This window comes from Sturnus vulgaris, chromosome 2, assembly GCF_052056855.1.
Source record: "Sturnus vulgaris isolate bStuVul1 chromosome 2, bStuVul1.hap1, whole genome shotgun sequence".
Classification (NCBI taxonomy): Eukaryota; Metazoa; Chordata; class Aves; order Passeriformes; family Sturnidae; genus Sturnus; species Sturnus vulgaris.
Genome location: NC_142244.1, coordinates 37,403,396 through 37,420,301, shown reverse-complemented (window position 1 = coordinate 37,420,301; position 16,906 = coordinate 37,403,396). Strand labels below are relative to the sequence as shown.

At 38.1% G+C, this 16,906-nt stretch overlaps 1 protein-coding gene across 25 annotated transcripts in view; it reads right to left on the bottom strand.

The window, feature by feature from the left end:
- DLG2 (discs large MAGUK scaffold protein 2) overlaps positions 1–16,906 on the bottom strand; it is a 982,239-nt gene that overhangs the window by 706,879 nt on the left and 258,454 nt on the right. The window contains exon 1 of one of the 25 annotated variants that reach the window (XM_088159306.1): positions 16,099–16,610. The exons of 22 other annotated variants lie outside the window; for them this stretch is intronic. In XM_088159306.1, coding sequence (XP_088015432.1) covers positions 16,099–16,218 — 120 coding nt within the window. In that variant the 5' untranslated portion in view covers positions 16,219–16,610. Of the gene's footprint in view, positions 1–16,098; positions 16,611–16,906 lie in introns of those variants that run through there. 2 more of the 25 variants (XM_088159311.1, XM_088159317.1) reach the window with 2 other exon arrangements.

The following is a 16,906-nucleotide window of genomic DNA, read 5'->3' as shown; positions in this document are numbered from 1 at the left end:
TTATAAAACAAGTTTCTTCATAAAATTATAATGACCTAGGATTCAGACTTGAGGAACAATTGGCATTCTTCCCATTGAGTAAAAACTAAGCTCTTACTGTTAGGGGTACCCAACCTTATTACTACTAGTGTTAATCTACCAAATGGGTTACCAGAGATCTTTACCTCTCTCCATAGACAATTACTATCACCATTTTCTAGAACTGATCTGTATAGTTCATTCACAATAACAGGCTGAGGCCTTGCACTCCATCCAGGTTGTTTCTTCTTCTTCCAGACAAATAATGAGCATTTTCCACTGCATTTTTCTTGCAGCAAGTACATTATCCATTTTTACAGCCCATCTCAACCATCTGGGTGCACGGATTCTGCATCCAGATAAAAGTCTCCAAATGAAAAAGCTCACAGCTGTTGTCAGTATTCACCACTTGGGTTTCATTTTGACATAACGTATTTTTTCTGTTTAGATACCATTTAGGTACCACAGTTAGCTGTGTTTTTGCTGATATAAGGTGATAGAAAGTGTCCTGGGAGTAGATCACTACAGGAAATAAAGTAGTAATTGCTGCTGGGCTATGTAAGGACACAGACCTTGCTGACAGAACAAGGTCCAGGAAAGGTAATGTAAGACCTACAAAAACATGTAAGTCCCCTGTGAAGGACTTCTGTTTTCTCTTATTCTCATAACTGTCTGACTGGTCCTAACATGCTTTTTGATAGAAATGTTACATAAATTACATCTACCACCCTCTAATGTTAGTTTAACACAAAAGGCAATTCATTTGAAGAGTACAGGATCATGATAGTCCTCCTTCTCCTTCTTTGGAGAGACGTTTTTTTGATTGTAGAAGGTTAAGTCAAAGTAACTTGAGTGACATAATGAGAGAGCAGCAATTGAATTGAAATATCTGCAGAGGTGTTACGGCTCCCAGTTCAACATTTTGGCCTCTTCTGAAGCATGCATGGAAGTGTGTGCATTACCAATGCCACACTCACAGAGTTTTAAAAGTTTCTACTGACATGCAACATTTTGGCAAACCTTTGGAAGATTTGGGAGAGTGAGAGAAAAAAAATTTTACAGATATTATTTTTTTACATGGAATGTCAAACTGTTTAATTCCCAAACCTGTTGCTATTTTTGCAGAGCATTTTTTTTTGCACACTCATGGTTTAAATGCTTTCAATTTACTATTTCCACCATGAAAGTTTCAAAGCCACAAAAGTACATGTTTTGGACAGGGCTTTTTTATCTTAAGTCATTACATGGAACTTTATGATAAAAGAAAGTAGGTTTGTCTGGTTTGGGGTTTTTTTTGCCCTCCATATTCCTAAGTTTTTGATGTTGACTTTCCATGTCTCCCACATTATTTATTTATTTTATTGCATTCTAAAATGCTATGTGACCACTGTGATCAGTGGTCAAACCAGTACTGAACAAAGTAACCAAGCCTCTGTCCCCCTGCCTTGGAGAATGCAGGAAAAATGTTTATTTAAGTAACTGAAACTGAGCTACTAATTCTGAACTTAGTTTATTATTGTCCTCACAAAGACTGTGAGAGAAGCATGGTTCCCTGAAACCTCAGCAAGAAAACGTTCCACATGGAGAGAAGGAGACTAATGGAGGTCTCCCTGTCTTCCTCACATTTAAGTTTCCAGAATAATTCACAATAGAAGACCAGGAATATGTGTACTAAAGCCACGTGCAATGTACTGCCTTCAGAACATACTTGCTGCTATCTCACAATTTAACATCACTTGGAAACATCTAAGGGAACAAGTATTGCACAATAGCCTGAGCCAAATCTGACTGTCAGCAACAAGGAAACATAAAATGATTTCTCAACATCACTCAGATTGTAACTGCTTCAATAATCATCACAAGAAGAACTGCTTTCTCCTAAGGCAAATTCCACTTTTGCAGGTAGAAACATGCCTTTCTTTGGATGTCTTTATTTTAATGCTCTTGCAGTTAGTTCTTCAGAGGCAGCCAATGAATATTCGATGCACCTTTGGCCTGCCTGTACTCTGAAGTAATTTACACTACCACTTACATGTAATTCACATTTTTTGTACTCCTACTGTTAGTATATTTTTCTTGGAATCATAGAATCATTAAGGTTGGAAGAGATTTCAAGTATCAAGTCCAAGCATTATCCCAGCACTGCCAGGTCCACCAACAAATCATGTCTCTGAGCACCATGTCTCCATGTTTCCTGAACATTTCCAGGGACAGTGACTCCACCACTTCCCTGGGCAGCCTGTTGCAATGCCTGACCATGCTTTCAGCGAAAAATTTTTTCTTACTATCCAATCTAATGGTTGTGAATGTGTTTTCAATGAGTTCCGGTTATGGTAGGTAAGTAAATCTTAGAAGCTCTCTGCCAGCTATTTAAACAGGAGAAACAGAAAGATGAACAGCTAAATATATCAGGCATTATAAATTCCCTCAAAGAAATTAAGATGAGAGAGACTCTGTTCCTTGAATCTAAACCTTCAATTCATAAGGCCTTTCTTGAGGGATAAAATTTCAGCACTGGGTTTATAAGGTTGGTTGTTTTTTTTTCTTTTTCTTCCTAATTATTATTAGTACATGAAATACAAAACTGCCATGAATCATCTTACTCATTGACTTATGTCTGACAGAGGAGTGTGAAATTGTAACAATAGAATAACTTATCTAATTCCTACTTTTGAACCCGTACATTTGTAACTTTTCCTTTTTTTCCCACCTTTTAAAGTCCTTCCAAACTCTCAGCATCCCATGGTGTTTTGACATCAGATTCCAGTGATAATTTCAGTCATATATCGTCTCATCAGACTTAGGAGAGAGCCTTTCAGCTTCCCTAAGTGCCCCTTTGGTGGAATGTGTAGAAAAAATCTTGACACAGGCAGAGATTTATCTCCTTCACAATGTTTAACACTGTGGCCTCTTAAATAATGCATTTCCTAAAGGAAACAGCCTCAATCTTTAAAATCTCTCATCCTGAAAGCCTTTCTGCCTCTACTCACTAGTGACCTTCACATAAACAAAAAGCTGATGAATTTCGAGAGAGGTATACAATAGGTTTGCTGTTGCTCTAGGCTGATAACATTTTAGACCTAACAAGTAATTACAGAGGGAGGGAAAAGACTTCTTTTTTATTTATTTTTAATCTAAACAGGAATTGGTATAATCTGGTAAAAAAAAGGAGGAGAACAAAGTAATTTTTTTTCTCCTTGGAAGCAGGAATTAAACAGGGCAATATAAGATATTCCCTGATGAACAAGAAGAGTTGAACAGCAAAGCAGATTAGCTATTTGAGGGAAGAAATTGCTGAACATAGGGAAGAGTCTATGAAAAACACAGGACAATGGTTTCTACATTATGAGGTATTTGAGTAAAAAAAGACTTAGGCTGGGCCTGAGTTGCAAAAGGCAAAGGGAAATAGAAGACAGTGACACAACTCTCTGGAATGATGAGCAAGGAGAATAGTGGTCCCTAAATCAGACTGGAAGGGCAGGATGGAGACATACACAGGGAGGACACTACTAAAGTGGTGGGAAATCACACTGCAATTTGTGTAGGACCAAAATCAGGACCTATAATTTTCTGTGCCTTTCTGCTATCCTTTGCTTCAAAACAAAATGTGCTAATGTATAATTGACATAACATTGTTCTGATATTGCATTGCCTTTAACTCACTATGCAAAGGCAAATTCTCAGGGGGTATAATAGTGAACTTCTGAGAGGCACAGAAAGGAAAAGAAGGAAGCAAAAACTGGAAGAAGATCTGGAAGATTGGAAACAGGCTAGCAATTTTTTTGAGTTCTGTCTCAAGGTACCCACTGAAAGATGTGCACTGCAAGAGAAACAGACAGCATTTCAATGAAAAAATATCACTGCAGGGATCAGAGACACAAGAACCATGTTGAAAAGTAGTGATACATAGATAAGTTTGATGCAAAGCCAGAAACTAGCATCAAATGTCAGTAGCGGAGAGATTGTAAGTGTGTGAAGAGACAGAACCATGGCAGATGCAATTTAGGCATAATAAAACTGAAATGAGTAAGAACAGAATAAACTAGGAAAACCCAGAAGTGATTCACTGCTGTTGACAGTTAGCAAGGAGAGAGGAGAGATACTTTTGCTGGGCATTTGGGGATAATACGAGGGGTTGAGGGGGTATTCTGTCCAGCCAATTGCAAGATCTATGAAAAAGGGCTTTGTCCACTGAGGGTAAAACAGTCTGTGTGTAGTCATTCAGTTGGAAAAAACATTATTTTCTCTTTTCTTCTCCCCCCCACCCCATTCTTATTGGTTGCACGTTGCCTTAATCCTAAAAGGGGATTTCTTTTAGAAGTCCTTCATGTGCAACCTTGTTGGGAGCAAGCTGCTCCCATTGACACATGCCACCTACCCAGTTGCTGTGGCACTACCTCTAGCCCTTGTTTTCCACTATTGGAATTGCTCTTCCTTTCACTCACCCTTAGTCCCTAAATTTTGGTTAGTACCTAAATCCTGTGCTAGGGATTCAACTGAGTTTATCAGGTGATAACAGTAAAAACTCATCTTTCAGACAGCCATTGTTTCCTCACAAGATGTATGTACCAAGCTTATCAGCTGTGATTGACAAGTGCTCCTGCCAGCTCTGTTGGCAAAACAGCAAGAAAACCCAATGGAACAAATGGAGAAGATCCTGAAGAAACAATGAAATTACTTTGGAAAAGGCATTCAGGAACACCTTACACATTGGAGGAGACACCCAGAAGTGAATGATCACCTAGGAATAGCACCATAACTTCTCTTCCTGACTGATCATTGGAGAAAGTTGGGGTTTTTTTCTTTCATTTCTTTTTTTTTTTCCCTTTTGCATTAGAGCTCATGTATTCCAACAAACTATGTCTCAAAACAAACCAAAAAACAAAGTTTGCATCTTTTTTCATCATCCTGTGTGAAACTATATCCTGATGGGAGACAATCCATACATTCATGATTTATTAGCCTGTCAAGGAATCTTTAAAACATTTTTCTGTATTAAATATGTAACTTCCCCTGAAAACAGAAGACAGCAAACATTTTTCCATACCTTAATTCTGTTAAAACCAATTATATAGCAACAAGCTACAGGTTACAATTAAATCCAAGCTCATCTTTAGGTTGAGAAGTACTGTATTTTTGGTGGGAAAAGGATTGAAATAAATATTTAGCTAACCATTCAAACTTTTGTGGAATTTGACCTCTTTATAAAATCACATCAATATTTAAATCCACCTGAGAAATTCTCAGGATCAAGTCACTTGTTTTGGTCAGACTGCTAAGACTGATTAGATCTCCACAGATTCCCTGGTAACCAGCTTCTAACTTTTAGAAACTTGATTAAAACCTTGGTTTAAAAACTTATCTCAAACATTCTCTGACACTTAAATTCCTTGCTAATTTACCATGTATTATAGAGACACAGCAAACTCATTGTGGATATATACTGTATAAATATTTGTAAATTATTACTCAGTAAATATCCCCCAGAGATGCATTAGGGACTCTAACTAATATTGACAGTTTTTGGTCTGAATCCCTGAATCCATGTCAGCAGTTCAGATTTTTCAGAGCCACACTTACACTTCTAGGCTCACATTCAGTCTTCTTCCTACCCAAGTGTACCCCTGAGATGATCCCATACTTCTTGGTCCTTTTTGAGGTTTATGATTCAGTCAACTGTTCAGCTGGACAGCTCTGTGTGTCTAACCTCAGGTAAACTGGACTGGTTTGCCACAGAATAGCTTAGATTGGAAGATTCCCTTAAAGACCACCTGGTTCCAAACCCCCTGCCCTGGGCAGGGACAACTCCCACTAGACCAGGCTGCTCAAAGCCCTGTTCAAACTTTCTTGAGCACTTTCAGAACGGGGCACCCAGAGCTTCTCTGAACAACCTGTGCCAGTGCCTCACTATCCTCTGAGTAAGGAATTTCTTCCTAACATCTGATCTAAATCTCTCCTGTTTTAATTTAAAACCATTCCTCCTTGTTCTCGTTTATCTAGATTTACTGTCTGATAGGGATCAAGCTCAAATAAAGACCCTGTGCATCAATCTAAAGAACTTATTATGAGTTCTTTCTCTCTGTCTCTTTTTTTAAATGTCCTTGCAGCACCTGCCTACACTGTGAAAGCTGCACAGAGCTCAGAAAAGAACCAGACCTAAGTATGCAGCCCTTAACTTTTTCTCTCATAATTTTAAAGCAATTAAAATAAAATACAGCAATTGAACACCATTTAAGTAATGGGCCGATCTACCAGCTGGGCAAGAGAGAAACATGCTGCAAACAGCTCAGTACAATTGCTCACTGCTTATTTTTTGTATATTAATTAAGTAATTTAGAAGCAAGAACCAAGACAAAAACAAAGGAAAACAAATTGGATGATCTCACAGCCCTACAAGCTCTTGCTCTTGCCTCGTCTCCAGGGCATCTTGGCTGACCCTTCACAACAGCTTGTTCCTCTTCCCCACATTTTTATGTGTTCCTTCTGTTATGTGCAAAAGAAAAGGAGAGAAAAATATGCCTGACCAGCATTAAAAATCCCATCTTTCCTGCTTGGAAGGACAGGATTAATTTTGCCAGATGGGAATGTCTGTAAGAGAGACCTACATCTCAGCTAGTCACCTAAGCTTTTTCTGGCAAATGGAGAGAAACTGGCACTTTCAGGACACAATTAATCTCATCCCCATGTAGATATTTAAACTAGGTCATATGAATCATGCCTTAGAAGAGACAATTCCTCTCTACTGACACTAAAGGGAGCCTGAAATCACTAGATATAGATGTTTACATTGGTTATGTCTGAAGTTAAGTGAGCTGGATGCCACCTGAGCTCTTCAGATAGTTTTCTTCCTTTAGAGGCAAAAGGCCTTATATTCATCTTTTGGTTACAGACATGGCTAGAAACAAGCATGTGGCCTTTGTGTCACTATTTCTAATAGCCCAAGCACTACAAGAGATATATGAATGTATCACGTGATTCCCTAAAAAAAGCGGGTTTTCATAAGAAATTAATAACATTTCAGAGCACACACCATAGAGCGTATGAAAGTGCTAATCAGCACTCCCAATACCTTCTCAGCAAGAATTCACGTTCTTGGCTTCACAAATCATCTAGTAAAAATGAAATCATCTTTCAAAGGCTCAGCATTTCCCTTTTCTAGAATAATGCAGTATGATTTACTTTCTAATAAAATCACGTTTCATATAATGTCAGTCAGTCAGTTGCTAGCTGATCCCATAATAATCTAAGGATACTAGGGAGACCAAAGGGTATTGAGTACCCAGAAGCACATTTACTGCTTTTCAGACACTGGAGATGGTAAAATACAAGAAACCATCCCTTCCATACCATCTTTTCTTCTCTCACAATTTATTCACTTTTCCATTTAAACCGAGAGATCCCTGTTTTGTGAGAAGTCTGACCCTTCAAGACTTCCTGACTTTTCCTTAGTACTCAACTAGAGATAGATTTCTAACTAGGAACTTAAACAAGGTCTAGGTTTAAAGAGATTAATTCCTAGGAATTTCTACTGTGCTAGTCATGGCTAATTAACCAAGCACTTAGCATGGAGTTGCTGATAAAATAGATACTAATGTATGAAGAACAGAAATACACATAATGCTGAATCAATGGAAAACAGATACTTTCAAGGTAAATATAATCATATATTTTTTCAGATAATATTATAAATTTGACTGGCACTGGTAAAAATATTAGTATAATATGCTTAGGCCTCTGTAAATAATTTAACTCAGCAATTCATGGCATTTTCTTAATTAAAAAATAATAAAATGGCACACATTAAATGGATTTAAAAGTATCTAACTGAAAGGATTTAACATGTAACTAGAAATGGGAAAGTTGATCACCTGTGTTTGGTGGGATTCTCAGGGACTGATCCTGGCACTATGCTTTTCAAATGCTAGAAGAGAAATCCAGTCACTTACTATTGTCCAGTTATAGCAATGACAGAAAGGAGGTATTGTGGTAAGTGGTACTGAAGACAGGTCACTGATACAGGTCAATGTAATTTCTAACGGAGACAGCAATAAAGTCCTTACTCTGGGAACAAAGCAGCTCTTCCCTAGGGGCACTTTCCAGAGAGGTGTGGTGTAAAGCAGATGGCAATCCTGCTGGGACAGGACATGAACTCCCAGTGCAGCCCTGTGGCTAAAGCAGCCAGCATCACTCTGGACATGCACACAGCAACTTCTGTGGGAGCCAGGACATTGGTTACTTCTGCACAGGGCTGCAATGCTCCAAGGCTCCATGCAGCTGTGGCAGGCACAGCTCAGCATTCCTGCTGTGAAACCAGGGAGAGCTCAAAGACTGGTCATGAGACAGATGGGAGCTCTGACAATCATGCCTTGCAGTGAGAGATGCCAGGAGCTCAGCATATTTACTTAATCTAAGAGATGATTAGATGATGTCTTTACTGTAGCTCGGAGCTACTGACAGGGACACAGCCCTTTGCAGTGGGCTCCTCAGTCCAGCAGATTAAGAGGCAAAAACTGAAAGGCACTCAAAGCTGGAATCTGAGACTAGATTAATTCAGATTAGAAACATGGCACGTGCCTCCAAAAGACTAATTAACCCCTGGAAAAATACATTTGTAAACGTGTGAGAGGTTCTGATCATCAGAAAATATTCAACAGAAACAGAATGTTTTTCTAAAAGGTAGAGCAAGTGTCAAGAGATGGATCCTTCCTCCAACAGCACATGTTAGCTATACAGTCTGCTCTGATAAACCAGAGTAACTGTGATTGTTCTGCCTGACTTGAAAACTTGGCCACTTGATGTTGTTTGCAAATGAAAACTGAAGTTTTGGAAACAAATCCAAGCAGGCTGAAAATCCTGTCCAAAATATCTGCAAATACATGTGATGTATCTACAGTATTTCTCTTCATCTGTGCTGCAACTCAGATAAAAATGCTTTTCTGAATTTTACTTCTCCAGTTAATCTTCCTTTTAAAAAGTTTTCATGAACCTCTATGCTATCAAAGGCAGGAAAGCCTTTCTAACTACTTCTCTGCAGCTTCCAGTTTGAAATTTGAGAAGTTTGCTTCTTTGGTGAGCATGAGACTAAAACAAAATTTGCTTTATGGGATTCAGATTTTGATTTACTTATCTTTCTGGAAAAAGTCTGGAAGCTACTCAGTTATCAGGAGAATTTATACTATTTCAAACACTTAGATCTGTCTACAGTAGCAAAGGGAAAAATCAGTCACTTTTTCCTCCTCATCTGACAAAACAGTGATGGCCAAGCCTTTAATAATAGGATTTTTTCACTCTGTAACTTCTGTATTAGCCATTAATCTATAGTTATCACATTATTTTGACATGTAAACAAAGGTGGAATGCAGACTGTCTATGCTGAATGTGTTCCAGAGTTAATTTCTTTTGTGTGAATCCATAAAAGGAAAAAAAAATCAATTTTTATTTTGGAATCTTCTTTTGCATCTTTACTTGCAAAAACACTTTCCGTGTCTCTCCAACTGTCTGTAAGGATGTGACAGAAGGAAAGGAATGGATGCTTCCCCTTCTGAAAACAGATACAAGCATTTCATGCATTCATCCCATACCAAAAACATGGGACCAAAACATCTCAGCATGACCAAAATGTACATATACAGCCAGTTGCAGTAGCATTAAGAGAGGATACACCTGTGAAGGCCACCCTGGAAAACACAACCTGCCACTCAACCACACACTATCTTTATTCCAACGTAGCACCAACAAATGGGACAGGGAAAACAGATGAAGTTGGAAGTGAATTTAGGTAGAAGACAACCAGGAGAGATCTCTGGGCAAGCTTTAATTGTGGCAAGCTTTTGTCAACTCCATCCATGACTGATTAATGGTCTCCTGCACTTCGCCCCATCCATGTAATAGGAGTCATAGAGTTTCCCAAAAAAAAACCAAACCAAAACAGCCCTTCCTTTTGCCTGGAATCACTACATTTTGCAGGCAGCATTGCATTCAGGATTGCTGTTCTAATTTCTATGCAATCTCATAAAAATCACACAAACACTGGCATCTTAAACACATAGGGCAAACCTATCAGCAGTGATTTAATGGTAGAGGATTTAACTCTTCATCATTTTTATGTAAACATAAAATTGTCACATATAGACATGATATTATATTCTAGTTCCTTGCACATATTTAAAACCCAATAAATTTAAATACTTTTGCAGTCCTAGATCTTTTCTCTCCTCTAAAAAAAAAGACCAATTATATATCTCTGATAGGAACAGCTCATTAGATAATCTCTAATGAGTCCACATTAAAATGGGAGACACAAATTAGAACTGAAATATTTTTCTCAGTATTACCAATCCAGAAATTTATGAATTAAGAAATCAGTGCCTAGCTTCTTCTACACTTTCCAACCACTATTTTTGTGACTAACTCTTGTAAGTTTAGATGAGTGCCCTTTAACCCCATAGCAAAATATTCACATTTGCTTAGAGTTCATAAAGAATTCTTAGTAGTAGATTTAATTCTTTACACTGTGTTGTCATTTTAGCATCTCTGTACCTATTCACACATTTGTAATGGCCTTTAAGGGAATATCATTATAGTCTATGGGTTAAATATAGTCCCAGTCAGATCATATCTAGAAAACCAGAGCTGCCTGCTGTGTTATTAATCTAGTCTAATTACCTCTTTCATTCATAACTTGTTATGGTCATGTACTGTAAATCAGCACTTGAAGCTGAGAGGAGTGGTAAGGTATTATGCTTAGGTATTAAAAATGCTTACAAATTTTTCCAAGTTTAATTTTAAAAGTGGAAAAATTAATCTTCAAGATTCAAACAATGCATTTCTTACTTAAGACAGAACTATTGTCTGAACAGTATGAGACTGGATTCAGATTTCCTGATGAATTCCTATTAATGTCAGTGGTGTGACTGCAAAAACTGGGCCATAAATGAGAATTTTACCTTTCTATGAATCACAAGCACAGGTAGTACTGCAAGCTACCAAAAGAAAGAAATTATGTGTTGCTAATGTCCTAATTTTGAGAGACCTTTCTCTGTAGACGTTGGTCCAAGAAATCACTAATTCCTTCTTTTGCAATGAGTTATGACTTCCCTAAAATTCCATCCTTATCTAGCAAAAGGATGACAACAATACAAACAGCTCTGCTGGCTGTAGCTCTCGAGGCTAGATCCCAGAGGTGTTGCACAAATCCCTTAGAAAATTCAAGGTCTTACTTATTTTACAGCCTAAGCAAATATTTTATGAGCAGATGAAAATATTACAAAAATTCAAATAGATAGTCACAACCTATACAGTATAACCCTCTTCCTTATCCTCAAACCTCTCAGGGTGGAAATTCCACACCAGCTTTGTTTGCTTTCTAGTACTAACCCACATTTTCCTTGGTTTCCTAAGGTAGTAGAGGAACTGTACTTTGCCCTGCCACTTGTAGTTATGTCTCTGCAGTTATGTGTAAAGTAAGTCAGACTGTCAGACATAATCAAAACAACAAAAAGGAGTAAACTCAAATAAAAGTCGCTCATGAGTCAATTCTTAATTACATTAGGAAAAGTGAGAAACCAATCTTTCCTGCTTACTCCTTTTAAAATGCTACATCAAAGCCATTCCTGTGGCTTTTGAACTGTTCCTCACTTCACCGAGAAGTGCTAGATGATGGTGCTTGATTTAACATTTAAAGGAGGAAAATATGCATAAGAAACCAAGGATCATGTTGGGAAGTCTGTGAGAGCTTGAAGTCCTTTTTCACTTCAGCCTCCCTTTGCAAAGAATACCATAAGAGCACAGCAGGATTTTTGGCAATACAGGCCCAAGTCTGAAAGAGCCATAAGTTCTTTTCCTTTGGAAGACCAAAACAAGTCTTGGTATAGGTGGCAAAATATGGGATATATACAATTTAATTATGTTATTATATCATTAATATAGACTGGCAGAGAGGAGGAATTACAGCTGTGTGTAAAAATGTAGACAGAAGTCAGAAGTTCAGTTGTCATTTGTGACGTTTTATGGCTTTGGGCAGTGAAACATTTTACTACTTGTTATTATGATTCCTCTGCCTTTACTGTTAATCCTTAACTTAGGTTGCAATTGGAAGCTTGAAGGAAATAATTATTTATATTTTTGCAATGCAGGTGGAAAAAGAGGATGAACACAGAAATGTAAAGTGATTAAAAGATTCCAGCTCCCAACACCCTCCATGGGCCCATGCTCCATTTCCACCCCAACAGGTCCCCTCCATCATCTGAGATCCTCAGAAAGTGACAAGGCAAAGGTCAACATTTCAGTCGTAAATCACATCATGGTAACTGTTTGACACAGGCATAATATTTTAGCTCTGCAGTTTTAGTAGCACAGGTAGCCCACAGTTAGCAGTCATAAGGAAAAAAGCCTCTTAGTTAACCCCGTGTTCAGGCAGGAGCTCAGTTCTGTGAGGTGCTCAGTGTACCCATTAACAGGAAGACAGCCTTAAACTCCTGCTGAAGTAACTCTGAACCTCCTGGGAAGCCTTTGGCACTTCAAAGATTCTGGATCTGAATTCACAACGTTCTTTACATGAAGCTCTGAGGACCCCAAAGCCAGTGCTGACTGCTGCTGAGAAGATGTTTCAAGGTGAGAGAGCCCAACACTCACATCCAGCTCTGTGCTAAAGTACAAATGGAAGACTGCAGCTCCGCTACCCAAATTCCCAAAAGCACCAGCTGTGCCTCCAGTAAGACCCTCAAACTGTCAGCCAAAAATAGCAGCCCAGATTCACAGAAAAATCTGTCAGAACTACACAGAGTTCATCAAGGCCAGGGGAAGGCAAAACGCCTACAAACTTTTAAGAAAAGCCAGACACAATCCATAAAAGTTTTTAAAGCTTAGGTCAGACTATGGAGCCTAAATATTTGCAGTGCTAGCCATACTTTTACAAGAAATATTGCTAATACTGAGGGAATTTAAAATACTTGCCTAAACCAAGAACAGAAAGGTTTTAATGGCAGCTTCTAAAAATCTCTTGCATATGAATAAAGTATTTTCAATACACAGTGGACACAATTAAAACAACAAACACTTGACACCAGGCAGCCCCCTGCCACAGTTAGACCAAGATTTACTCATGCTGAAAATACAACAGTATATTTAACTACTGTATACAGCAGTTCGCTTTTTCAGGCACGCTGCACATTTCTACAAGAACACTTCTGATTTTGGAGGCAGTGCTTTTAGATTTTAATTCCCTGACTTCTCTGCTCATTTTTGGTTTCTTCCACTGAGGTACAAAATTGTGCATATATGAGAGAGCAAGGAAGAAATCGGTCCGAAATGTAGAATTTTAATAACACTGTACATGATAAACAGACAATAGTAAGCAATAGTTATTTTTCTTTTTTTTCTTTCTTTTATTTTTCCCCAATAATTCAAAATGTAGGTCCAGAGAAACTCTGATAGACAAAGATATTTTGCTCATAACTTCTCAGACATCTTTTTACCTGTTTTACCCAGTGCTCAGGCAGGAAGAAATAAGCATCCACACAGGCAGGTACATGTTCAAAGTCAATACTGTTCTTTAGTCAACTGTAAAAATAGGCTTTGATTAAGAATGCATGGAGTAGACCTCTCTTTCTTTTCATAGGTTTGCACATGCCAACCAAGTCCACATGGGCAGTCTCACAGAGACTGGCAATCAAGAAGTTAGAGTCCTACCTTGAACTTGTAAAATCTGCTTTCTCTAAAGCCATAATGTACAGCTGCCATCAGAAACAGACCTAATTGCTTTTCTTTTTCATTTTCCATGCCAAGCAAATCTATTTCCCATTACAGCCTGTACTTATAGTTTTATTCTATCTTATGACTTAAAGACTAAAATATTTGAGCACCACTAGGATTTTTCCACCCATAAAGGGAGAAAATGCAAAACGCAAAACAGATGTTTTATAATGTATTTAATTTATTTTGGCCACCCATAGAGCTGTGGCTTATGTTAGTGCCAACCAAGTTAAAAGCAACCGAGTTCTTCATAAACACTAGATTGCACATTGTACAATGACCAGGCATAGGGAGCTCTTTTCAGTGAACTCCTGTTTATTAAGCAAACTTCAATGTCAGAAAAAGAGAATGAGAATTACTGAAGATGCAAGTGGTGCTGCTGTACTTGAGCAGTTCCTGGGGGAATTGGCAAAGTTTGTGCTGCTTTCTTAAATTATTGTAGCCTAATGCAGAGCTTGGAAAGTAGATGCTCAAAGTATACATTGAAAGTGGATGAGTTTGCTGAAAGTAAAACATCTGGAGGTAACATCCTCAGAATAATATCATGTAAATTGCAGATACTGTATGATAAACAATTGTTTCAGAAATACTCAACAGTTGAAGAAGTTCCAAGAAATTAAAACTATCTTGTCCAAACAATTACCAGACTTGTACTGGTACAAACCTCTCACTTTTTTCTGTGTTTATGAAAGGAAACAAAGACATTTCAAAAGTTAAATCCATGAGACGTGTAACAGTTGCTGAGGTACTTATTGACAAGTTGTCTCATGGAAATTACAGTAAAAATAATCATTGAGATTTCCCCTGTACCTATCCTTATTTAAACTGAGAAATCATATCTCAACCACAACAACCCCACTTTTACAGAAGATCTTCAGTACAGTACAGCAGGCTGAGGGACAAAATGAGCAACAAAGAATGCTTGGTCTCAAATTATTTCTATATTGACAATTTGCTGCATAGATCACAGGAAATATAAAACAGATAAAATTTACTAACCTGCCAAAAACATTATAGGAAAGCATAAGAAAAGAATAATGTATGCATTTAGGAAGACAGAATGGCATTAAAGGCTCTAACTTGCATTTTTTGGCTTGTTATCCGCAGATTTAAAGAATTCCTCTTTAGAAGTGGATCATAATTGCAAAAGTTAATTAGAAAGTAATAAAATGTGAAATCTTAGCAATTTATTACAGCAAACAACAGTACAGACTTTGAGCTAAAACATAGGAGCAGACTCTTAGAATGTGAACTTTTAATGCGAAATACTTTTTTAATCAAATGACAACAAACATTTTGACCTAACAAATAAATATGAAGTTCATTATTATCAAACGAAGTGCAAACACAGACAACTCACTTTAATTCAGAGGCATGCTTAAAGCAGTTTGAAAGCAAAAAATCCTTTGCAATTACTTCTGCAGGTGAAACTGTTCTAACTATTATTATCTGTCATTTGCCAGCGCTTTACTTCCCAGACAGACACACTCATTCGAACTTGAAAAAGCCAGAATGCCAGAAGTGCCTCCCCAGTATGTTGGCTAAGGACTATTTAAATTATGCAACTGGATTCCCACAGCTGGCCCACAGCTTGGCTGAGAGCTCGATTCAATGCCAGTGAACCTGTCTGCTAATATTGTCCTACTTGCAGAGAAGGTAATATATCCAGCAACTTATATTGAAGTTCTGACTCTAATTAACAGAGCAAGCAAATGTTGACATTAGTGATAAATACTGCTTAATAGTTACTGTGAGACCGGTGCAGCCAGCTGGCATTTTCCTGTAGCATTTTGCAGTAATAATCCTTTCTTTATTTCTTATAATTGCTTATAATTTTTTTAATGCATTTTGGTTTAAGTCAGAAACAAATCAGCACAAAAACCAACCCGGATAGCAGCAGCAAGACTCCCGGCTTTCAGACGAGTAATCAACAAGAAAGCATGCAGGCAGCATCCCTGGGAGGATGCATGAGGGACCCGACTATAGGAATTCTTATCCTGTATAAAGCTATGCAACCTTGCACAAACAGCCTTTGGCATCTTGTCTCTGGCCTACCTGGACAGTAGCAAAACATGTTTATCAGACCACACAAGCCCAGAGCCTGAACTGCAAGCAGTTAAAAACTGAAGGTCGCTAAACTGCAAAATTCAAACATGCTTCTATGCTTTAGCCACACAGACAACGATAAAACAAAGCCTCCACAACCACCTGTAATAATATGCCTGTTCAGCCAGCAATTCCAAAGTACTCAGCAACAAAAGGTAGACATTTTCTGCAGCTGGTTTTACATGAACATTCCTGCCAAATTGTTGTCTCGTCCCCTCTTACCTTCACATTAGTCCGGAGTGCACAGTAACATGCAAAAAACATTGCAGTAAACAAGGAGCATATGGACCAGTATTCAGCGTCTCTGCTCTGCACAAACGGTACACACACGATCCCGAGCATGTGCTACTAAGGAGCATCCGTTCCCTCTGTCAGTTTGAAAATGCATTGATCTCTGTTTTTCTGACTACAAAAAGACATGTCTTGAAGGCACTGAGTGAAAGCTACATCTCTCTTCAGCGACTATATATAGAAATATGCCCAGTAATTTCAATTAGCAGAGAATTCAGCATCTGAAACTTGGACCTCAGTTGCTTTTCCTTCCAGCATTTTAAATTCAGGGGGGAAAAAGGAGGGGGAACTCAGCCAGAAGGGAAAGGTGAGGAATTAAAACATACGCAGTGAGTTACTTATATTTCCCCCTGGCTTTGATGTTTTCCTATTCAATATTTTACCAACGTTATACACAGAAAAATGAGGAAAGGTTTCTCTTCCAAGTCTCAAATTTACTGTAGATTCTGCACTGCTTCTGTCTGCTCTTGTTAAAGATGCAGCATCCCTTTTAACAAAGACAACGTCATCAATCATGACAGATTCAACATGTTCTACTTACAAATACAGTCTCTGATTAAGGACAATGGCTGGCTGGCTTATTAACGTTTCCTCAAATGCAAGTTCAGTTCCCTGTGCTAATCTATTTTTAAATAAAAAGTCCCACCTACTCCTTCCCTCTCATTTAATAAAAATGCAGCGGACTAGCTCTAAATATCCTGAACTGCATTGTGCTCCAGCACTGGACACTGCTTTCAAA